The 25,159-nt window shown below is 34.6% G+C and overlaps 1 protein-coding gene across 50 annotated transcripts in view; it reads right to left on the reverse strand.

The window, feature by feature from the left end:
* Positions 1-25,159, reverse strand: part of RIMS1 (regulating synaptic membrane exocytosis 1) — a 318,203-nt gene that overhangs the window by 108,535 nt on the left and 184,509 nt on the right. For 37 of the 50 annotated variants that reach the window (XR_010429395.1, XM_064650188.1, XM_064650141.1 and 34 more), the window contains 10 exons: positions 24,103-24,202; positions 19,519-19,642; positions 13,232-13,278; positions 11,938-12,050; positions 10,770-10,900; positions 10,272-10,443; positions 9,996-10,152; positions 8,697-8,768; positions 1,992-2,148; positions 1,365-1,490 (listed from right to left, as the gene is read on the reverse strand). Coding sequence is in view for 49 of the 50 variants with exons in the window: in XM_064650188.1 (XP_064506258.1) it covers positions 1,365-1,490; positions 1,992-2,148; positions 8,697-8,768; positions 9,996-10,152; positions 10,272-10,443; positions 10,770-10,900; positions 11,938-12,050; positions 13,232-13,278; positions 19,519-19,642; positions 24,103-24,202 (1,199 nt within the window). In the remaining variant the exon portion in view is untranslated. The remainder of the gene's footprint in view (positions 1-1,364; positions 1,491-1,991; positions 2,149-8,696; positions 8,769-9,995; positions 10,153-10,271; positions 10,444-10,769; positions 10,901-11,937; positions 12,051-13,231; positions 13,279-19,518; positions 19,643-24,102; positions 24,203-25,159) is intronic. The other 13 variants (XM_064650140.1, XM_064650153.1, XM_064650184.1 and 10 more) reach the window with 3 other exon arrangements.

Below are 25,159 nucleotides of genomic sequence, written 5' to 3' on the forward strand. Positions count from 1 at the left end.
TCCTCCCCTAATCTGCTGAATAAGAAATCTATTCATTAAATATCATCAGGAATCTCTTGACTATATGACTACCTAAATAATAAGAGAAAACATTTGTGACAAGTGGACATTACTTGAATTAGTCTGACAAGAAATCTTACTACCATATTTAAAAAGCATTTAAATTCACCTCTGAAAGGAAATTCAGTATAATAATCCAACTTAGTCAATTCTGTGCCTATAAAGTTGAATTTTTAAATGTTCCAAATAACAAATGAATTCCTATACATATGCTACCATACTACAAAAGGAAAGCAGGCAAGATCACATAGAAAACTGAACTAGTTTAGATGCAAAAGCCACCTGTTATTCGATCTCTATGTTACTTGAAAACTGGACAAAGATTTCCAGAGATTTTTATGATTTACTGTTTACACGTTTTCACATCACTATGTTCTGTATTGACTTTACTGGATCATTTGGAAAGGTTTTGTCATCAGTTATAAAAAGTAGTTGCTTACCGCCAAGAAAAAAAATCAAACATTGTACTAGGATAATTGATCTTATAAGAATGGCAAAATTTGCCATTATAGTCTAGCTAAATGAATTTTTTAAAAGTAAACAAGAACCCTCAACCATTGATAATCTATTGTTTCACAGATACTGAGCTGAAATACGTTTTTAAACTTTTTTCAGCTATAAACTAAACTTAAATTCTCATTTCTTCCATTTTATCAGAATATTATTCCTAGATATCAGAAAATAGTGCCTACTATGAGAGACCAAGTATTCTCTGAGGAGTGTAGCCACTCAATGTTTTCCAGGGAGAGATCTTTATGTCTCACGCATTTTAGACTGGAAATTTTTCCAAATTACACCCAGCACTGCAACTATCCTTGCTATGCTTGGGTACTGTACAAAGTTCACCAGAATGTTACCTAAAATGTTGTGAGACTGCATACGTAGATGTTCAGAATCTATAAGCATATGGATGCAAATCAGAGCACATGCAGCTCCCAACTAGTAAGAAAGCATGCCTGGTATTTTGCTGGCTGCCAAAACTGGTAAAGTCTGATATATTACAAGAATACCTAGGGCATACATGTAGACTTATGGCTTTCTAGCAAAAATCTCTAGGCTTCATTCATGAAAAAGCAGCAGAATACCAGGACAAACACCCAAGGATCATTATTCTAGATACTTGCTATTATTGTCGACCCAGTGCGCAACTTTACAAAAAAAAAGGTATAGGTAGTTTAACCACAGCACTACATCTATCAGTTAGGATGAATTCTCTCCCTTCCCCTTCTAATGAAAACCTGACAATTAGGAAAACCAACAAAGACATTTGTAAAATTTTTTCCAAGTTCAGGCTGACAGTGTACCTTTCTTGATCCGACAAATACTGACTATCCAACTCTCTAGATCTGTAATCAACTGGAGTTCTGGAGGCATCATGGTGTCTAGTTGGAGAACGTGATCTTCTCATTTGATGAATTTCATCTAAACTCCTGAAAGGCAGAAATATGTATGATCATCTTTTTTTTGCATGAATAACACAGCTTAATGGATTGCAGTACAGGTTGATTGAAGAAAGGTTTTAATCATTAAATTGTTAATACATGATTTCTAAAAGAATGCTATTAAAAATTATACCATTTGTACACACCATTATTTATTATCCTACAAATATATTTAAGCAGCTTCATACAAGATTCAGCCACTCACTGAAAAGAAATTTCCAAACCTATGTATTAGTTATGGTACAGAGGTGACAAATCACAGAGTAAATATCAGTAAGAAGAGGTAAGTCTTACAAAGTTATGATTCACCCCATGAGTGCCCTTGAATAATTAATAAAAACATATATCAAGTTCAAATAGTGCACTATTTAATTCAGATACAAAATAAGCTTTAAAATAGTGAAAAATTGCTGAACAAGACAAAATTTAATAATGACAGATCATACAAGCTTCCAACCATCTAGTATTTTATTAACTTGTGATGCCTACCTCTGTAATGGCACATTTGGTAAACGTGAACGGGGCCTGCCCTGATCGTCGCCACGGTGAGGAGACACAGAACGTGAACGATGATGTGTTGTTCTTTGCTGCTCTGGCACAGTTAGCGTCGTGGATTTACTTTCTCTAGTACTAGATCTATAACCTACTGGCAAGAGGATAACAAAAGGAAATGAGGCAATAAAGGTCTGGGTTTGGAAAGAATTCAGATAGTCTTCCAGGAGCACATTATCTAAATGCTTACACAACTTTCAAGTCATCATTCAGCTATTGTTCATCCCGATGTATCATGCAGGATAAACTACTAGCATTACCTTTAAATGTCTACATGTACAGAGACTGAAAAACTGAGATATTTTTATTATGTACTGGAAGATGTGGAGGAGGGAATTGAAATAGTTTTCTGACTTGGGGAAGACTACCCTAGGTACCTTGTAGTTCAAAAGTGTCATACAGTTTATATATATAGCTAGTTTATATGTAGCAAATATTTGAAAGGAATCTAAACGATATAGGTTTGCCTCATCCAAAAAATGGAAAAAGCACACTTGCATATGACAGCACAGACTCATACAAGACTACCCATATATTACATATATATATATATATACATATATCTCATCTTTCTGCCTCTTATTTCAGTTAAATACAAAGATGTTCTCCTACTGAACTTGGCCAAAGCCACCCATCTAAAAAAACTACTAGCATTTAGAGTATATTGTACAGAATATTGGGTGTTGCATACTTTGCAAATATTTTTTCCAAATATTATTAATAAGCGGCAAAATTTCTCGTAGTTCATTTTTACATAGGATTGTCCTGATATCAACTCTGGTGGGTTAATTTCTTCTCAGTAGCTGTTCCAGTGCTGTGTTTTGCATTTGGAATGAGAATGGTGTTGGTAACACACTGATGTTTTGGTTTTTTCTTAAGTTGTGTTTTTCCTAAGTCAAGGACTTATTTTCTTGTCTCATACTCTGCCAGTGAGGAAGTACTCATAAGAAACTGGGAGGTAGCACAGCTGGAACAGCTGACCTGAACTGACCAAAGGGATATTTCACACCATAGAATGTCATGGCCAGTATATGAACATGAGGATCTCCCTGATTTCAGGACAAGGTTTGGGTGCAAATATTGAAGCAAAAAAGTGAATCTATCAGGACTTCAACGGAGATTCCCTCATCTCATGTACTAAGATTGCTGAAAAAAATGTCAGGGTTTTCTGTCAGAGGAAAAATGACTACATACGACAAAAGCTGGATGTGTTCCCTTTCCTAGGATGACTAAATGTGTGTTGTATGTGCTAAAAGATATTTCATTTTCAAAAAAACCTAATGTTAGAGAAAATCCTGTCATCTCTATCAGAAGGAAAAGTAGTTTACATTTGTTCAACACTAAAATTAAAGAAATCCAAAATTTCTTTCCAAGCTTTTGGAGATTGTACTGAAACACATATAATTTAAATATAAAAAAAATACATACAGATTTCAATTTAACACATTGAGTATTTTTAGAGTATTTCTAGTCTTCCTAAAAAATTACACCTAGGATTATCCTATGTACTTAAAAATATGGTATACCAAGATGATTTTATGCTATACACTCTTCGTAGCCAAGCTATCTAGGGAACAATATCCCAAACTTATGCAGTGTGTGTACACAAAGCTTACAGAACAGACAGAGCAACAGTGATTCATACTTATCCTAAGTACTAGCTCAAGCATTGCCAGGTTGGTCAAATCACATCCATACTTTCACAGTGACCATGACAGTGACAGCAACAGTAACATCTCCTCATATAAAAGCTCTGTGCTCTTCAGGGTGAGCAGAGAAAAATTTTGCATGGACCAGCATGACAGCAGCAATCAAGCTTATGGTAGTTTATGCAGAAGAAGTTTCTCAGTTGCTCATGGGAAACTGTCAGGTGTGATAGGAAATGAATACATGATGGATGATGAAAATGGTTCTAGCATATGTTTGATACCAGAACTATTTTAATTTTCTTACAGATAATACAGACAACAACAAGGTATTGTGTTAATATCACCCTGCTGCTACAGGAGGCAGGTAAATATAATCCAACTGTTTATACAGGTAATATATGATAGAAAAATAAACTATTCTGAAGAGTTATCCATAATATAAGCAAGACACCTTACTAGAAATACTCCTTGGGATACTGCCAGCTGGATATCAGATTTTTTTAATTTTAATTAAGAAAGCTACTAAAGTTCTGGTTAAACAGATGGGCCTCGAAACAGGTTTGGGTTATATTAAATCTTTTATTGATCCTTCTGGAGTATTGGGCTTCCCAGTGCAATACAGGTGCAGAGTGACTGGTGTAAGACCAGCTCAGGATCACAAAGATCCTTCAGACGCTCTTATATGAGTGTCTCTCATATAAGAAGAGGTTGAGAGATTTAAAATAATATTTTCTTCATGTAAGTAGGGGTTGGCATACCAGAAAAACCTGTCAAAATCACTTTTTTTAAAGCAGAACTTCAAATTAAAGTTACTTTCAGCTATTGATATAAACTCCTTTTATGAACAGTTCTATGAGCTGATTAAAAAATGATACATATATCACTGCAAGATACTAATAATAAATGAGGATGGTACAATTACATGAAAGATAAGATGTATTTTTGATAAGACAAGGGAAAAATACTTTTCTTCAAATATTCTAGAAGTTATCAAAGTGCCACTATCTTTGACATAGCAGTCTTTACTTCCATTTATAAGCAATGATTCTTTGCAGCTGCTGAAACCTCTAGAAAAATAGTTTTCTTTGTTATTACTAAATTCTAATACTGCATTTACTTTAGCAATTCATAAAACACTTGAAACTATTGTTTCAGGAATTTCCAATGTTAGTTAAACTAGCCAAAATATTTTTATCATTCATTTCTTTAGTTTTCCTGGAGATGAAATGAAATTTTGTAGTTATGTGTTAGTTTTTTAGAAAATGAGCAATAACCTTTGTGAAAATCTTGAGAAATTAAGGGGCAAAATAACTTCCTTCTTTTCTCAATATTTCAGGAAAATGTATAAATTAACAACTTTAAGGCAGATTCTGCCTGACTAACCTGATCACCTTTTATGACAAGGTCACCCTCTTAGTGGATGAGGACAAAGCTGTGGATGTAGTCTACCTAGACTTTAGTAAAGTGTTTGACACTGTTTCCCACAGGATTCTCCCACAGAGTCTGGCAGCTCATGGCTTGGACAAATGCACTGTTCATTGGGCAAAAAACTGGCTGGCAGGCAGGGCTTAGAGAATGGTGGTGAATGGAGTTGTATCCAGGTGGTGGACGGCCACTAGTGGGGTTCCCCAAGGCCTAGTGTTGGGGCCAGCCCAGTTTTATGTCTTTATTAATGATCTGGACAAGGGGATCGAGTACACCCTCAGTCAGTTTGCAGATAACACCAAGCTGGGTGAGTGTTGATTCCTGGAGGGCAGGAAGGCTCTGCAGAGGACAGGCTGGATCCACGGACCAAAGCCAACAGTATGAGGTTACACAAGGCCAAGTGCACCTGGGTCACAACAGCCCCATGCAGCACTACAGGCGTGGGGCAAAGTGGCTGCAAAGCAGCTCAGCAGAAAAGGACCTGGGGGTCTGGTCAACAGCCAGTTTAACATGAGCCAGCAGAGTGCACAGGCAGCCAAGAAGGACAATGGTATCCCAGCCTGTATCAGAAATAGTGTGGCCAGTGGGACCAGGGCAGTAAGTGTCCGCCTGCACTCATCACTGGTGAGGCAGCACCTCAAATCCTCTCTTCAGATTTGAGCCCCTCACTACAAGATAATGAGGTGCTGGAGTGTGTCCAGAGAAGGGTAACGAAGCTGAAGGGTCTAGAGAGTAAGTCCTATGAGGAGCAGCTGAGGGAGCTGGGAATGTTTAGTCTGGAGAAAAGGAGGCTCAGAGTGGCCTTACTGCTCTCTACAACTACCAGAAAGGAGGTTGTGTTGAGGTGGGGACTGGCCTCTTCTCACAGGTAACAAGTGACAGGATAAGAGGAAATGGACTCAATTTGTGCTAGGGTAGGTTTAGACTAGATATTAGGAAAATTTTTTTCCCTGAAAAGGTTGTTGAGCACTAGAACAGGCTTCCCAGGGAAGTGGTGGATCATCATCCCTGGAACTGTTCAAAAAGCATGTGGATGTGTCACTGAGGACATGGTTTAGTGGTGAACACAGCGGTGCTGGGTTAACAGTTGGGCTACATGATCTTAGAGGCCTTTTCCAACCTTAATGTTTCGACAATTCTAGGCATAATATCTTTAATAACGACAGAGCTTATTTATCATATATAAGCATATTGGTGGGTAACATCGACAAAAAAAGTGATAAAGGAAGGAAAAGGGAAATATTTAAAGGGAAATATTTTCTTTTGTGTCACATTTTGTAAACTCAAATTTGATATCCATACTTCTGTTGAGAAGGAACATCTTAATCCTAGACTAATCTAGTTGAGGCCAATAGAGGCTATGCCAAAATGGTGTGTCACCGTACTACAATGTGGATACTCACTCTTCCTTCCTACATGCATACCTTGCAAGAGGATGCATGGGAAATCTGAACCAGAGAAGAGCTGGGGTATAGTCTGGTGAGGACCATGGTTCTGAAGGACAGTAGAAAAGCGGGGGTAAAAGCCCTGCAACATGACAAGGAACTTGCATGGAACTTAGTTTTAACAGAGGAAACTATTAAATGGAGAAGATACTGTATTACTCATTCAGTGCAAATGAAGGTAGCAGTCCAAAGTCTTAGATGATTTAGCAGTGTGATAAATAAGGAAGGTTGGACAGGAGGGTAGAAATGCATATATAAACTTGATCTCCAGTCAACTTTGCGAATCTGCACCTAAGATTTTCAAGCAATTCAACAGACAGTGGGACTAGCAACCTTTTCTAGGTCTTACTGCAAAATACATTTATATATGCCATCTTGGCTGTTGTATATTTGTGGCTGATGACTCAAATTTTCTTTGGCCCTGTGTGCCTAAAGTTTAACACCCTTTTAAGAACTCAAGGTGCATTGGCAAACAAAACTCCCACACTCATATGCATATCCACTTTACATAGGAATCACAAACACATGAACTCCACTTACAATTGCTGAACAAATGTATCCATTAAACTCAAAATGGACAAATTTGTGCTTAGTCAGGTCAACTAATAGAATGTTTCAAATTAGGTGGACTTCAGAAGGAGTTTCCTCACTAGACCCTTCGATTTTCAGTTTGGAGACTCTCAGCTCATTGTAAATCCAATTCTAAAGATTAAATCCTGCTCTTTTCTGCAATGATCTCTGAGAAAGCTTGAAGACATGCATTCTTCACAGGCACACCTGAGCATGAAGTCCCAAGAAATTTCAGTAAGAATCAGTTACTCAAATGTTGACCCAGTGAACAAAGTCCAATATATTCAGCTGAACCATTTTGAATGTTTTCTGTCAAATGGAAAATTATTCCTTTCAAATGGATCTACTGAAGGACCGGCAGTTGAAAAAATGCCTGTTTTTAATACACTAAAATCTTAAATACAAGTAAGTCTACAAAGATATGCCATAGATAGACTACATTGTCAACTACAGAAAAAAAAAAAAAGAAAAGAAGTAATAGACAGGAAAAATATCTAGAACCTATCATTTATTTTTGTTTTAAATGTTCACTCTCTCTGCTGATGCAAAAATATCAAAGCAAATATCATAACTAGACATACATGAGCAAATTTCTCTCTTAGCAACTCAGGTGCTAAATGTATTAAATTAATGAAAGAACCCAATCAGCATCAAAGGAAGGAGAATTTGGCTCAGTAAACATCAAAATGATACTGCATTAAAAAATATGTGATTTATTTGTCTGTTTATATAGTGGATAAATAAATTGTGACATTATTTTAAACACAGATAGAGAGTTTTCCAAATGTCACCATGATTCAATTCAGTGATTTTCATCAGGAAGGTCCACAGAAACTGATTTAGTGCTAGCAATGGCATAGTGTCTCTTCAATTAGCTTGGGGCAATTGGGAAACATATTTATGTAGCATGTGGCAACAGTCAAATAGAACTAGAAAAATGTTGTATCCAAGATAATTCTCAAGATTTTCAGTATGTAAGGAATGCTGAATTAAAAGTCAAACCATGACAATCTCTAAAAGTATATATTTATGAACATTTAGGGTAATGATAGTTCATGAAGGCTTACGAAAACTATAAAAGATATAGCCATGCTACATGCATCTTAATCTACAGCCATGCATTATCAATAAAGTCCATGGGAGACTGCATTATATCTAAATTTCAAGCAAAAAGCAAAATAACAAAATACACTTTCAATAAACACTGAAATATTAATTACTATTTTAAAATGCGTGGATTTTTAAAATTTAATTTATATTTTAAATAATGCTTGGAGCATTATGCAGTAAACAATTAAACAATTTGAATGAACCAGTGGTTCACATAAAAAGCATGATATGTAAAAGAAATATAAATGAATGAATAGTAGAATCTTTTAATTCTCCACAATTTAGTACAAGTACCATGGAATAATCAGGAAAACTGTTTCTTTTCACAATGTACTCTCTGAAACCAGCATCCTCAATATTCCAAAATGTTGTAAAGAAACAAAAACAAACAAGCAAAAAAGAAGTAGAAGAAGAAAGCAGGACCATGCTCTTCACCCACGCACCTGGAGGAACAACTCCAATACCATCATCAACATCATAATCTGAGATGTCACTATCACTGATTGGCCGAGATCCTGTACAACAGTAAGGTAAACAAATACCTGAACATCTGGTTGTGTTATAAAATGTAAGAATATGTTCATTTAACATACTACTGAAACTAAAAAGATGATTTTAAGTGAAAACAATAGAGAACTAAACTGCAATGACTAATTGACATTTCACAAGACAGCTGTGCCAGTTTAACATCTTACAGCTGCTGCAGCCTCCTTTCCCTTTCTCTCAATTCCTCAGTAATCCTCTACTAGAATAGTTTATCTCACTAAGCCTGAAGAAAGTGAAACTCAAATAAAGGCAAAAAATCTCTTGTGCTATTTCTGTGAATAAGCTGAATCAGCTTGCTGAACAGGAAGGGAGATGAGGCAGCATATGGTGAGAGAGGGGAAGCGGAAACAGCACTGCCAGCTTTCAGAAAAGCTCAAATATCTCATGAAAACTAACCTTTAATTTGCTCTGTCTATACATATCCTCTGTTTGGGCATGTATGCAGCAATTACAGCAGTATGACATATTTATAATTTATTCCTGAGTGTTCACCAATTTCCTACACATTGGTTGGAGTGAATGACTTCCATGTTTCAAAAAGATCAGAAAATAGCTTGGAAATGTATTTTAAAATAATGCCCTACACCCTTCATATACCTAAATAAATCTTAAATTAATTTAAATTAACAGAGAAGCTACAGTATTCAAATATTTCAATAAATTCCTTCTTTTAACGTGTCTCACACAAACCTGAAATCAGACTCATGAAAACAACTGTACTTCCCAAACACATGCATACAATTTCTCTTTGCTGCCACAGTACATATCTTGTCTGATTGTATAATGACCATACCAGAGGTTGAGACTAACTTTATGCATAAAGTGTTTTTAAGCCTTGTAAGTCTTTAAGGGCTTCCTTGTTTTAAAATAAAATGCTTTTATTTATTAAAAAAAGTATCCAATAATTATGACCTTTCTATTTAAAAGGAAATTTATGCAAAAAAACCTCTGAACAATTTTGTTCTGCCATAGAAGACCAATCAATTGCAGCAGTTTTCACCTACTTGAAAGCTATACATTGCAAGCATAAGGCTGGCATGTCATAATGTCATAATTTACATCTCCTTTCTGCCACACATTTTCATTATTTTTTAAGACTATGATATAGTATTTTTATCTTGTATAAGGAATTTGAATACCCTTATACCATATATAGCATTTAAAATTTAAAAGAGTTTAATGGAATTTGGACCTACTTTGTAATTTTTTGCTAGTGCTTTCTCCACCATGAACATGTCTTCTTGGCATGAAAGGTGATGGCTGAGGCAGAGGTAGTGAAGATTCATCATGTGTCTGTAGCTTATACCAATGTGGTTCATCATCTAAAAGTGCTGTCTCCAGCTCTATAAGAATCTAGTATAAAAATCATCAGGTTTTAATTTTACTTTTTGAAGGCACACACAGAAACATATAAAATATACATATATATATGTATTCAATGAACTCAAAAGAAATATGATTGCATGTATCACCTCTCCAAGAAATTCACTCTCTTCTTCTTGTACTCTTGGCTGGTCCCATACAGTTATTTCAAGCATTCGTTCTCTAAAATCTCTACGATGTACATGTGAGTAGAGAAAAGTTTGGTTCCATTTTGGCTCTAGACTTTTCTTTACTGTTTTGGTCCTTCTTTTACTCTTATCACTGAAACATAAATAGTGATTGTAAATTGTCTGTAGAGATAAATTGCAAAATGCCATCTACTCATTAGCACTCAACTGTTTTCATTCTTTCTGATCTGATAATGCCTACATGAAAAAAGCATTTGCTGTACAGTGAATTGCATTCATACAAAAGTCCACAAAGTTAACTTGATACTGACTTGCATGATTGAAGCGCAGTTTTTTGTTATAAATTATCTAGCTGTAAAAAGTTGTAAAAAGGAGTTCTTTACTTCATAATCATTCATTAAAAGTTAATGCAATACATGGTAAATTACAACATAATTTTCTAAACTGAAATTCTACTACCTTCTGTCTGGAAGAAAATACATTTTTACATAGGGATTTCTGGGGCGTCCATCTACTCTTGGTGGCAAATCTGTTGCTTGCAGAACATTTACTATTAACTGATGTCCCACTTTGTCATACCAGAGTTTAACCTAGAAGAATCAAGTTAACATTACTGAAAATGAAGAAAAAACAGAATTTTCAGAATGCATCACAATAACCACAATGTAAAAGTAACCATTGCTTTTTTCTAAGAGACAATAAGATGTTTTTATTTCAAATCCCTTAATATTTAACTTTGATGAAAAAGATGATGGTGTATACCTGACTTTTTTATTTACCACATCTGAATAAAATGGTGGTGCCTGATTATACTTACGTTATTTACTATACTCACTGCATAATCTTGTATCTGTGAGTGCATTTAAACCATCATATGTCTTAGCTCTGAAGCTTAAAACTACATTAAACAGTAAGCCCTGAATGCAGCTAAACTCAAGACATAGTTGAAATCTATGTACTCAAATTTGTAACCCTTTCAAATGTTCTTATGAAAAATATAATATAAAGCTAAATAATTTCTTAAGAGAATCATAATATTATGAAATTTTTGAGCCTGTTGTATACTTAGAAATTAATACGATCAATATAAAAATGTAAGAATGTACAAAACAAAGTCTAAGTACTTACAGTATATTTAATAAGAAGAACTTCAATTAGTATTATAGACAGTTCCAGGATGTACTGTGTATCTAAATTAAAATGCACTACTGAATGCATTAACAACGCTTAACAAATGCTTAACAAATACACAGCTCTTTAACTGCCCCCTTAAAGAGGATAAAGTGATACTTAGGCTTATTATCTGCAGATTACTGGGCAGGTACAGAAAAGTCACCATTTTCAGTGCAGGGGCCCCAAGATGCCAAGTTCCAAGACACTTTTATGGGCTCCTTTCAAGGTAAATTCCTGTGCTCTTTAGGTATTAAGACAATTCCTTACTTCCACTATGATTACAGTACTGGTTTGTGAGTGCATAAAGAAGGTGTTAAAACCATTTGAAAGATGTTAGTCTTTAGCAGCAACAGACATTTCTCTTGATCTTCCAACAGACCTTGGGAATGTGCAGGGCTGAGGACCAGCACTTCATAAATTTCAATTAACAACTCAAGAAACAAAATATGCTCACAGAAAGCTGGCCTGGTAGGACTTGTGGCGCATCCCGTAGAGCTCCAGGGCTGGTCGGAGATATAACAGAAATAGAAGGCCTTTCCATCTTCTGAGATTCAAAAGAACTTGAACCTAAAACCAAGTGAGAAACAAGTGAAGTTACCATTCCAAACTTGGAAGCAAATTTGGATAACTTATGAATTGCTTTTTGTTTGAATTGTATAAAGTTTGTACTTATACACGCTATAACTGGATTAATAGGCAGAAAGATTTTAAACTGATGTAGACAGCATGGTGAAAAGACTGCCTGCTTACCCTTACCCCAGATTAAACCTGTCCTTTTTTGTGTTATTTGAAGTAACATATAAAAAAGTGCTCCTCATATATCATTGACAAACCATAGCAAGTGTTGTAAATAAAATATTGTTCTCTGATAGAAATATACATCTTCCTTCCCACCCAAACTATTCTGCTGTATGATCTCAAATCTTTGATGAATAAACCATATCAGTTTTATGGTTTATTTTTCTGGTAGCCTCTGAAATTTTAATAGGAAGCTGTGCAGCACATGCATCTGGCATGCAGGGTGTTCCTGCAAGTGCTGAACATTATCAATTTTCCACCAGTGAAACAGAGCCCTCAGTAATGATATGAGCTCATGACAGGTTTAACAGCACTTGTTGACTGCACGAGTCCCTGTCCCAGGGAGCATTTCTGGTTGCATCTCAGAAAAGGCTCAGATGACAAAGGAGTGGGAGCCATGACCCTCACATACTCAAGCTAACTACGTTCCAATGGCAGAGCTGAAAAGAACACCCTTCTTTTGAAGCATGACACACAAAAAATTCACCTAACCAACACTTATCTAAGAACACTGTCAAGAAAAAGAGAAGCAAGAACACTGGGCTTATGCTGAATGGTGCAGGAGGTGAAATCCCAACACCATTTTTACTTTTGGCAATCTCTTATACCTGTTTTGTCTGTTTTGTTAGGGCAAGTAAATGACTGTTTTGGCCCATAGCATATATACAAGTAGGGTACTAACAACAAAAGGTATAGAAGAAAATAAGGAAATTATGCTAACATTTGAAATCTGTATAGCTCTATTAAAATCTGTATTGCTTCACATTTAACACACAAGACCAAAACCCACCGAATTTTGTCACACAAAAATCTCAGCACCAATGTGATTTCCAGTGATCATCTTTCATATAAATTCATAGAATTTCAAAAAATTCAAGAAAATTTATAGCTGAAACAATTGTGCTAGGTACATTATCATGCTTAGAAGACAGAACAAGGATTGTACTCACTAGACTCTAATGGGGGGTGAGAAGTCTCAGGAATCCGTGGAATATCACTAAAATGTGAACATGTAGTAATTAGAAACAACAGTGATCAACTTCAGCTGTGACAAATACACTTCTGGAACAGTTTTAGGATCTGTTTCTGTTCTAATGGGTTACAAGGAAAGAAAGAGGAAATATCTAAAATCATGCTTTCCACGAGCATTCACAAAAATCTTACTAATGCAAACTACTTCTTTTGGGTTAAGGAACTATCATATGTACCAATATGAGCACTGCAATGTTAATATTGTGGATGGGTTACATGACACTTTTACAACCAGAATAAAGTAAGAGAGCTTTTAGAAAGAGAAAGGTGGCAAAACGAAGTACAGCTATGGATGTTCAACTATTTTTTTGAGGAATAAAAATCAAAAAAATAAGACAAAGATTAACTCACTAGTAATTTTTATATAAACGTCTCAAGGAGTTCAAAGAATGAAACTGATGAAAATGTCTTAAAATAATAAAAAAGAAAAACAAATGACATTAGCAATGTTAGACAAACAGGATAATGCATTTTTCCAAAAGATTAAAAAAAAAAATCAAACTATTTTACAGTTGGGTATGGACATTTTTCAACATACACATACCCAGCACATATACAGGCAATAAGCAAAATCAAACTGGTTAAGTGCATAAATATGTATCAAATTTTGCCATCAACAAATTTACTCTTCTATCCAAATGTGGATGACGCTAGCTTCTGGTTCTCTTCTATTCCTAGCCATCATTGAAAATGCATTGCAAGAGCAAGAAACAACTGCTATTTTATAAATCTTAGCAAAGCAGATGAGCAGGAAAATGGAAACAAATCTCTTCGGTGAATTACTCCAAAAAATTTTCATCCAAACAAACTAATCCAAAATTGGAACTACAATAACATTTCTGAAGAAGATTTACAAGATTTTTTAAGTCTATAGCTGAGCATTTTAAAGGCATTCAGGCATTTGTCTGTTCAGTGAAACATTATTTTACTGACTTGGAAGTCAATAAAATTAAGACTCCTATGTATATAAAAGTCACTTATGAAAAAGAAACAGACACTTGTATCAGAAAAGGAATGTCGCAGTGCCCAATCAATCTTAAATTCACTTTTCATGTCCTGCATTTTAAACTTATGGTGCCTGTGTTTTAAAACAGACTATTTCAGCTCTGAGTTAATGTCTCACATTAGCTTACATTTCATATCACTAAACAAGAATATGCTTCTCCTTGTCTTGACTTTGTAAGACAAGGGTAATGTGGTTTCCTCAAACTCATGGAAATATAACTGAATTGACATGGCACGGCACTACTTTACAAACATATGAACAGATTAATGACCTGATGCACAGCAGAGCTGCTATGCAGACTTCTTCCTCGTAACATTTTCTCTCTTTGCAGAGGAGTATTTTGAGGGTATTTTTCCCCACCTGAAATATTTACTTACCATACTCAAACAGATTTTTCTGTTCAATACAATGTTAAGTTTGCAATGTTTTCTTATGCTAGAATATGAACACTCTCATCTGCAGTACTGGTAAATGACAAAAACAATCACACCTTTCCTAACACTTTACTTATCAGACAGAAAATAATTGAAAATACAATTTTAAAAATGCATTTGTCTAAACTCTTTGATTCCTTGACAGAAAAAATATGAGGCAGAACATAAATTTCAATTCCAGACAAAATACATGGTTCAATAGAAATGTTATTTGAAATCTCTAAAACTTAACAGTACAATGGACAAGTTTTAAAAAATATATATACATATAATTTATATATATAAAAGACATAGTATTTAGATATATATTTGTATATATAGAGAGATATTATGCATGTGCATGTGTGTGTATGTATATATAAATTATTGCCAGAAAATCTCTTCCCTAATATATTTATCTTGTTTAAGTAGAGCTTCACAGTGCAAGGCACAAAAATAAAATAAAAAAATAGATAAGGAAAAAAAGTATGCAGTATAGCACTGATCACCAAACTTATGTCAGAGTATTCTAATAAGCTCTGTAACAGTTCTGCTTTCTGTTGTTGATTTCAAAATGTACTCAAGTATACCTATCCTTCTATCTATATGTGAATTTCTTACAAATTCAATAATCCAGTTAACATAATAATTTCTTAAATATTAGATGCACAAAAGAAAGGTAACTGGAGTACTAGACTATCAAATATGTGAGTGGTATTTTTTTTAATGTTAGCATTTTATTAAAGAATGAAAATTCTAAAAGGAAACTATAACCTAAAACTTTTTATGTAAAAAAAATTGGTCTTATCTAGCCAGCTTTTAATTTTGGATTGCAGAAAATATTCTGACAGTATGATTTACAAAAAGCTCTTCAGAAGAAGCACTAGCTCATGACTTAAAATACTCAAAATTAGACTAGTCAAAGAAAATTATAAAAACAAAGGGAAAAGTTGCACAACTGTAATTTCACTCCCCTTTTGGAGTAATATGAATGTGAGAAAAGTAGTGTGAGACACGCATCCAGTAAAGAGCTCCCAACATCAAACTTTGTCTTTCTATCTCTACCTTGGTACCTAAGGTACTTTGTGGTTTATGTGATATTACACGTTATTATCTTATGTCTGATCCTTTCACACCTCAATGAATACATAAATTACACCAAATGCCTTAGGTTGAAACTACTCTGTGCAGATATACGGTCTGTGAGACATATATTTTGTAAAACACAGGAACAGCTATAATTTCTCTGACTGATATAGTCAGAAGGCAAACCTAATTCAAATGTGGCTGTAACCCACACTTTTTCAGGTTGCTCTAGGAACAGACGTATCATCTTCTTCACCCTAGAGAGTTTTAAAGAGTTTCTGAGTACCTCTCCCCGATGCTCACTCTGCTATTTCCAAAACCATTCCCTCCCATCAGAACCTGTAGATCAATCTGCAATATGCACTAATTGCAACACTTGAGAAGCTCTCTGGCGTTCAGTACTGCCTGGTTTATGATGGAGGTTCAGCCCCCTTGCAGGGACCTAGAGCACAGCAATGGTGCCCACATAGAGGAGCTGAATCACACCAGAAAAACAACACTTTCAGCAGTTTTGGAAATCGAAGCAAAGATAGCTAGCATCCGACAAAGCAAAGAAAGGCAAAGGAAAAAAAACATTTGTTTTACCTGCACTATCCCATAGAGCTCATCCAAGCACACAAGAGACAGCTAGTTACCATGCCACGTTTCTTCTCCAAAAAGCACACTGCCAGAGGATTTTCTATGCTGTCCCATGTTAACCACCTCTCACATTGTATGCATATTCATAGGTAATTCTTCCCCTCATATTTAGATAGCCAACCCAATAATTCTACTTTTTATAGGTTTCTTATCTACCTTGTGTTGCAGTCATTAGCACTAGTGCCAATTAGCTTCTATGCAGTTTTCATGGTTCTATTGTGGTTATATTGTTTATTATTGTTATGCCTTCATCTGCTAATAGTGTTATGTGCTTCACATTTTTCTCTAATAAACATCCTACAATCATCCATTACTCAAAATTACATTTGCTGGTAGACACAGAAATCCAAATTTACAAGACTGAGCAAATTGTTTGGACAGCAATTTTGTAACTGGCATTCTAATTTGCGGGCAGTCTAATTTGTGTGCTTACAGTCCTTCCATTATTCACTTAAGACAAGCTGTGTTATATTTTGGCTTTTTAGACCTAATATGCTAGGAATTTTTAAATCAAGACCATTAACTGTTCTGCCACATTATTTGCATTATTAATACTGAGAGACGAAAACACTTAAATTATGCAGACAAAATAACATTTTTTGAGCCTTTCGGGAACCTATTCCCTCACAGGAATTTAAGCTGTAATGGATTATCACTTCATGCTGTATGAAGCAGCTTCAATTTTGCTGAGTCAGCGCCTAAAGTAGCCACCAGAACTTTGATATACCAAATTTGCTGGATGGGATGAAATAAAATTCCTGGTCACGAGCTTGAAACAATGTCATAGTTTGGTAAACAAGATAAGGTGAAGGTAGGGAGAAAATCAAAGTAATCTGTTAATGCAGATTTGTTGTATAATTTCCCATTATACAACACAATTTACATAGATTATTAATAAAAAAAAAAAAAGCCTGTGCAGTATGCTCTTTCTTTTTGTTTAATAATATCAGAATTTCCTTTGTTGTATGTCTGAAATTTTTGTTTATTTTAAGACAACAGACAGGTAAATCCAAATCTGATACAAAACAACAGGGCTTTGACTTATTACTGCTGGAAAAAAAAGAACTATCTGTAAATTTCAAAGTTATATGTTCTAGTCACTTTGGGATATTCATTTGTTCTTCTCATTAAAAAAGCCCAAAACAACCCAACCCTCAAGCAAAAGAAAAAAAATTGAGACACAGCTTTACATGAATAGTGTTACATTACATAAAAAACCTCCATGCCAAGACTCCATTTATCTCAAAATAAAAGCACAATCTGATGTGCTTTATTTTTACTATATATGGAAAAACTATGCATGCATCAGCCAAAGCAAAACTTTACATTTTATTGGTACTATTTCTGGGTGCATTTTTTAAGTGTAAAATCCACTGGTTATATTCAGGAACATTCTTTGATTTTAAACACACTTCCAAAAAGTGTAGTATGTTCTTTCAGTTTTTTTCAGGAATATGTCACTGGAATGAGGTCCCCTTGTACTTCATTTTTCAAAATTATTAGATTTATCAAATATGTAAACTAAAATAATTCAACTGGCTTAGTATTGAAATACTAAAAAAAGTTTTAATACTTTAAAGTTTGACACATAACATTTGCAATTATATTGTCCAAATTATTTAAAATACTAATCTAGAACTTTGCTTTTATATCAGTTGTACAAATAATTTTCCAGGTTTTCTTCCATTGAGACATGGAATTAAGTCATGTCCAGTATCAACATATCTCTTTTTTGATCATTTGATCATAAAACCTCGACTTCAAAAATTCTTTTAAGGCATTTTATTTTAAATTACAAAGATGTAGGATTGAATTTGCAATTTTCAGTCTAGAACGTCTGCTCGTTTATCTTACTCAAAAAATGTAAAATAAGGTTTCTATTCCCCCCACAGTCTTCATCTGTGCAGTATCACTCAAAGGCAGAATTTATTTGCAAAATATAGCTACACACACAGAGTATAGACAAAATCAAAAATCAAAATGTAAAAGAAGAATGTTTTAATCAGAAAGAAAACGAATAGTTTTTTGTTTCTAAAGCTGAAAATATATCATCTGAGACACGCAAAAATTATAATTAGTAAATTCAAAATGAAATAATCACGTGTAAGGAGGAAACAGTTTATCATCTACCTATAGGGCAGTGTTATTTAGAAATATACAGTGAGTGCACATGAAATCAGAGAAGGTGACAAACTATAAGAAGATTTAAATCCTTTTAATTTGAATTTTTTTTAACTAGCCAAGACTCACTTTTTATTGTTAATCACATGACTCTGTTCTGCAATATAAATGTGAATTTAAAATATATGATTCATATTCACTCCAGTAACACAGTTCAAAACATTCTTGATATCAATAAAACAACTATGACAATTGCAGGGCCAACCCCACTAATCCTAGCAATTCAAACAGATTTTATTTTCTTTCTAAGCTCTATTTGGGCTATCAAGAATATAAGAATTGTTATGAACCTTGATTCATAATAAATGAAAATAAAGATTATAAACATAAAATGTTAATGCTAATTTTTGATGAAATCTTTTATTTCCATTTTTGACTTTGATGACAATCATTTAAGGATAAATACAGTATTTTCAATTTAGTGTTATGTTTCATTTTTTAAGCTCTTCAAAGAAGGCCTGTTTAAAATCCTACTAGCATTGACTTCTTAGGAACCTGAAATGCTTCTCTATAACTCATGAAGACTTGTATAATTTATTCTGATCTAGTGAAGCTGAAAGCCTGAAAACCATGCTGAAAAGCAGAGGCGTACTTAATTCACCAATTTTCCTTTGCCACCTGGCAAACACCATCATATTCCTTTGACCACACAGAGAACAACATTTATACTTATATATACATATATTATACATTTGTCACTGCAAAGATCCAAGATTGCAAATGGTAGTGAAGAAAATGGAATATATTGAATGTCAGTAATAGAAAGTGAATCATATTCCATTATTAAGCAATGAAAAATAATGAACTCACAAATAATCCCTTTAGAAGACCAATTAGCAGAAGTAATAACTGTGCTTAAGAAACAAGTCTTTAGCCTTACCCAATAGGCCTTGAAACAATAATTTCAACTTGAGGTTCTGATTTTGATTCTAAAATAATGTTGTAAACTTCTTCATTTGTAGCTCCAGGCAACGGTTTACCATTCCATTCTAGAACTTCATCCCCTTGAATTTAAAGAGAAGTTTATTTCATTTTCATATTCTTTTACAAAGAATGAAATTTATATTAGCAAGTAACATTGCCTGAAATAATTTAAAAAGCTGTGCTGAAACAAAAAAAAAGGGTTTTGAGACACTATCAAGGCTTCCTTCTCTGAACACAGCTGCACTTTGTAAACACAAAACATATTAAAGAAACCACTTGTGCAAATGCATTAAGTATTTCCAAAATAATACAGGACCTATTATTGTGCTATGAAATGAAATTATTTTTAAAAGAGCCTCTACGAAGTAGCTGTAATGAACCTGGAAAATAGGTTAATCTTCAAAAAATAAAACCATAAATACCTACTATTAAGCCTTTAAAAATCACAATGTTTTATTACAATTTACATACTCTACATCTTGATTTCCCTACAGAAAGGACAGCCTTCACAATCTATGTCAAACAAATCAAAAATAAAAGCAATGAGCAAGCCTCTATCTCCTGAGGATGCTGGGGGGGACACAAAGGAAAACATGAACTGAAAGTCATTTAGATAATCTTCTTTTTTCAGTCTGCCATTTCTAAAATTTAAACGGTATGTACATTACATTGTAATTTGGCCTTTTTATAAAAAGGTGAAAATCTTGAAGTATTTTTCCTGAAGAAAGATCAGTATATACAATTAGGCTACAGGAACCGTAGGGTACGTTTTATCTCTTACACCCCATCATACGCAGCAGCCAAAAATTCATAACCACTCTCTCATGCCAAAGTATTTTATTAAATTTATTGTCTTTATTGACAATGGCTTTTATGACAATGACTTTATCAGATTCAGTCAGGAAAAACCCTTCACATTCTGGCTCTGCTCCTTTCTGAGGAGACGCAAGCCAAATGATCAAACTTGCACTTGCTAAGAAGTCAAGAAAAACTATCCTAACTTAAGTCCTATCTAATAAAACATATTGCTTCAATTTCTCCTTCTGTTCAGCGATTGTCAGTCCTTTTTCCAAAACAGTCTATATTTTGGTATTTTAAGAAAGTACTCTACAGGATATATCCACAGGAATATCCACACTATTCCACTGGCTTTCAAAGCATTCTTTAAAACATGAGTGCTTGCTAATGACAGATTTAACAAATGTTTGTTGACTTAAGTTTAATTTTCTACCACGCTGTTTAGATAATATGTTTTAAAATACTTCCGATATTTATTACATAACATTCTGTTGGGGGGGGGGAAACAAGAATTAGATACTGCCTAGGAATTTCCTTTAAAATATATACAACCTAGTGAAAACAGACTCAGTTTCTTCTGCAATTCTGACTCAATTTTAAAGCTAACAACTGTTATAAACTAACACTTCTTTTTCCCCCTAAAATAAAATCTAATTTCTTCAGAGATAACTTTAGAGATAAAAGCATCCCAGTCATGAAAAGGAACAAGAGGCGGCTGGCTTTGCAATAGCTACAATTTTAAGGGCAAAAAAAAACCCAACGGGGGCATATGTGAAATTTGTAACACTAAAAAATGAGGATTTAAACCTAATTTACACAGGAATGAATATATCATATTTTGAAGAAGACAAACTATATACAACATGATTAAGAATCTTAAAGAGGAACATGTAAGGTGTCTGTACGACTATTTAGAGGACTTAAGAAGCTTTTTTACTTTTGAGAGCCATTAGGAGATCAAAATAAATAAAAAAAATACCCAGATGATTAAACATTAGATCATCATAGTCAGAATGCTAAATTAACAGAACTGATTCCAATTACTCTTTCTGAAAACTAGATCCAAATGGAGATTTGAGTGAAATGACACCTCTGCTAATAATAATCAAATCGCCACCATTCATCTTTTACTCAGTTCTTATCTTTTTGACCAGCCAAGCCCTTTTACATTGTCTCTTTCACCTAAGATGATGTATATAAGACTTACGATCTGATTTCTGCTCTCAGTAACAGTAATGGAACAGTAAAACACCATTCAGATAGTCAAAACTCAGACATATACCTGACACAGTCCTGTGCAAGCTGCTCTAGCTGACTCTGCTTAAGCAGTGGGGCTGGACTAGGGATGCCAAGAGGTCCCTATCCACCTCAACCATTCTACGATCCTGTGATGCACTGCTACAGTTTCAGGTGAGATAAACTCCCTGGTCCTGCATCCCACTGTAGTAGCTCAGAGTTGGAAGTCAGTCAGTGAAGCAGCTGTTTAACACCTTACACTGCAGATGTTTAGGACAACCAAAATATCTGCACAAAGCCAGCTGGCAGACCTACAAGACACTTGCACTCTTATGGAGGCACTTCTGCAGGTGAGGCATATATCCCAGGATATCTAAGATGCCTCTAGGAAGGAATATTAATGGATCTTTCATTCTACCCCCACTTACTGATTCATGTTCAGCAGTGATAGTTTTCAGACTTACGCTGAAAATCTCTGGGCTTTTTTGAAATATTGATTTCTGAAATAGTAACTTGGATTGGGAGATACCTCTGGGGGTCAGCTAGTTCAAACCTCCACTCAAAGTAGGGCCACCATCAAAGGATAGACCATGTTGCTCAGGAATTTGACCAGATGAGATTTGAGTCTCTCAAAGGAAGGATATGCCTCCCATGGGTAACCTCTTCCAAGTCTTAACTGACCTCTCTGGTTACAAGAAAAAGGGTTTTCACAAAGAGGATATCCCTCATTCCAGCTTGTGCATGTTGGTTCTTGTGTGATCAGTGTGATCTTGTGTGAGCACCTTTAAGAACACTTCCAGCTCTGGGGTTTCTATTGCCTCCCACTAGCCAGGTAAAAACAAGAATTAGACCCTCCAATAGTCTTTTTATTGCCAGTCTGAACAAAAACATTTTTCTCAGCTTCTTGTATCTCACATGCTTAATTAATTTTCTGTCCCTCTGCCCAACCTAGTCCAGTCTGACAGTACCTCTTTTGTACTAGACAAGCCCAAACTGGACACAGGACACCAGACATGGTCTTATAAGCACTGAATAAGAGCAACAATCACCTCTCAATCTGCTGGCTACAACTGTGTTAATACAGTCCTCTGCATGACTGGCACTTGCTCCAAGGGCGCTTTGCTGACTTATGTTCAACTGACTGTCCTCCAGCACCTTCAGACACTTCTTTGCCAAGCTGCTCTCTAGTTGATTGGCTCCTAGTGATTACTGTGATGTTCTGTTCCTCATGCAAGACTTCATATTTGCTGTTATTAAAATTTAAGAGGTTTGTATAATTACTCAAAGATTTATCAACTAGACAAATTTTGGAGGTTTTCTGTAAGGGTAAAAGAGCATTTTCCTAACAGCAAGGACTTGTCTACACCTTTTTTGTGTGTTTTATTCCCATACAATAGGACGAACAGCCTTTCATGGATTGAAAATATGTGCAAAACAATGTATTTTCTCCATGAAATGATTCTGGCTATAAAACTATTTTTAGAAATTAAAAATAGCCTTGATTTTAAAAAAAATCTCTAGACTAGACATTAGAAATTTATTATTTCAGTCCAAATAGTTCAAGATTAGCAGAGAGGAACTTATTTTCTTTAACTATAAGCTGCATTTAAAGTCTATATGCAACTATAATAGTGGGTGCTATCAATCCCAAGTATATTGACTCAGTAAAAAAAAAATTAACAAATGCCAAAACAAAGTAGGATATTTTTAGAGATTCATCATCCTTTCTACTTCTGTATTACTATCTGCTTCATGCAATTATCCTAAATTTATACAGGTTGACATGGAACATCTGGGTTCCTGGGATGCTGCACCAGCTTTGGTTTGCAAAGACAACATTTGGAAAGCTCTTGCTTAGAGCCATGATAAAAATATAAACCACCAAGAAGTTACTTTGAAAACCAACTGCTGTGCATAATTCTCATTTCATTTAGAAGCTTAAAAAGTGCCAACAGCACATCCAGTTATTTGTAAATGCAATATATATATCTTACAGAAATGAAATATTTCAGGACCATTTTCTTGGCTTGTTTTCCATTTTTATTTGTAACAATTCACACTGAAAGAAGCACTAATAAAATCCACTGTGTATGCAGTGTGTCATCCTTCAGGTGACACTATAGTACAGATAAAATAACTGTAGTGAGTTTTGTTTGTCACAATCAGTTTAAAAAAATGTTTGCATGGCTCCTGTAGAGTGTAACAAGCAGTTCCTGAGCTAGCAAACAGAAATTTACCAGTGATACTCAGTCCTGACACCAGAATTACTGAGGAGTTTCTTTTATTTTGCTAATACATCCAAGCAATTGGAGCTAATAATAAATAAGAAATGTAGGCAACCACGGTATTCCATAATACATTACAGTGGCATTCCATAATAACATTACAGCATTGTATTTTAAAAATATTAGCATATCACATGATGAATGTTAATATAAATTAAAATTTGCATTTGATAGGCCATTATTAAAAGACAATATATTTTATATGCAACTGATTGATTTACCTGCTCTGAGATGCCCCACCACATCAGCCAAGCTACCTTTCTTCACTTTGGTAATGAAGGCACCAAGTCGACCTAATTCTGTCATTTTTCCTCCAACAACCTGGTTAATCATAAATTTGTGAGTCTCCAAGCCACAAATCAGACATCATATCATGCATAAACATATAGACAGATCAGTTTTCACATTTTTTTTAAAATTAAACCTGAAATATGCATAAGCAAATCTATTGTCAATTTGGGTTTTACAGAGGCCCAAAGACAAAAAGAAGTAAAGCTAACACAGAATGAATAAAATCAATATTCCTTTAAATGTGTTTGACTAATCAATCTTATGAAGTTTGCTAAGTATCTGCATCTGTTGCAGAAAGAGCGTGTCTTAATTAATAACCAAGCAAATGCACTTTTTACAAATAATTGTCTGTCATGTGCTCAAATTTAAATTGCAAGTGTGCATCAAATCAAGTGTATGAAATCACAAAATGCAATTGGTACAACAATTGAAAACTAAGTAAATATACTGCTATGAAACATGGGCAACCAGTTCAAAAGCATATGAACCCAGGCCCTCTCATCCAAGCATATGACAGGACAAACCACTGACTTCTGGTTTTTGTTAAACATAACTGAACATATCTGTTTTTGAAGAGGAGTACAAGATACAGGAACATCAAAAAAAAAAAAAGTGCTCTCAAGGGGTCAGATTTTAAATAAAATATAAACAAAGAAAATGCAGCCTTGCTGACCTCCTATTCTCTTTAGCTGTCTTACTCTCCCCACTCAGATGGGGTTTTTTTGTTGTTTTTTTCCCCAAGAATATCCTGGCAGGAGTTTTGTAATAAAAACAGTGGAATGTTGGTTCAGTAAGTTCCCTATGATGCAATCACAATAACTAGTAGGAGCATTAATATCAAAAAAGATCCAGAAGCCTACCTGCCAAAGTTATCACATGATAATGTGTAAAATTTATCAGTGAGGGCCTTAGTTCATATTACACAAAACTGACAAAACTTGAAAAATCAAAGACAAACTCTACTTACTAAATTTCCTACTAGGACCA

This window comes from Pseudopipra pipra, chromosome 3 (assembly GCF_036250125.1).
Source record: "Pseudopipra pipra isolate bDixPip1 chromosome 3, bDixPip1.hap1, whole genome shotgun sequence".
Classification (NCBI taxonomy): domain Eukaryota; kingdom Metazoa; phylum Chordata; class Aves; order Passeriformes; family Pipridae; genus Pseudopipra; species Pseudopipra pipra.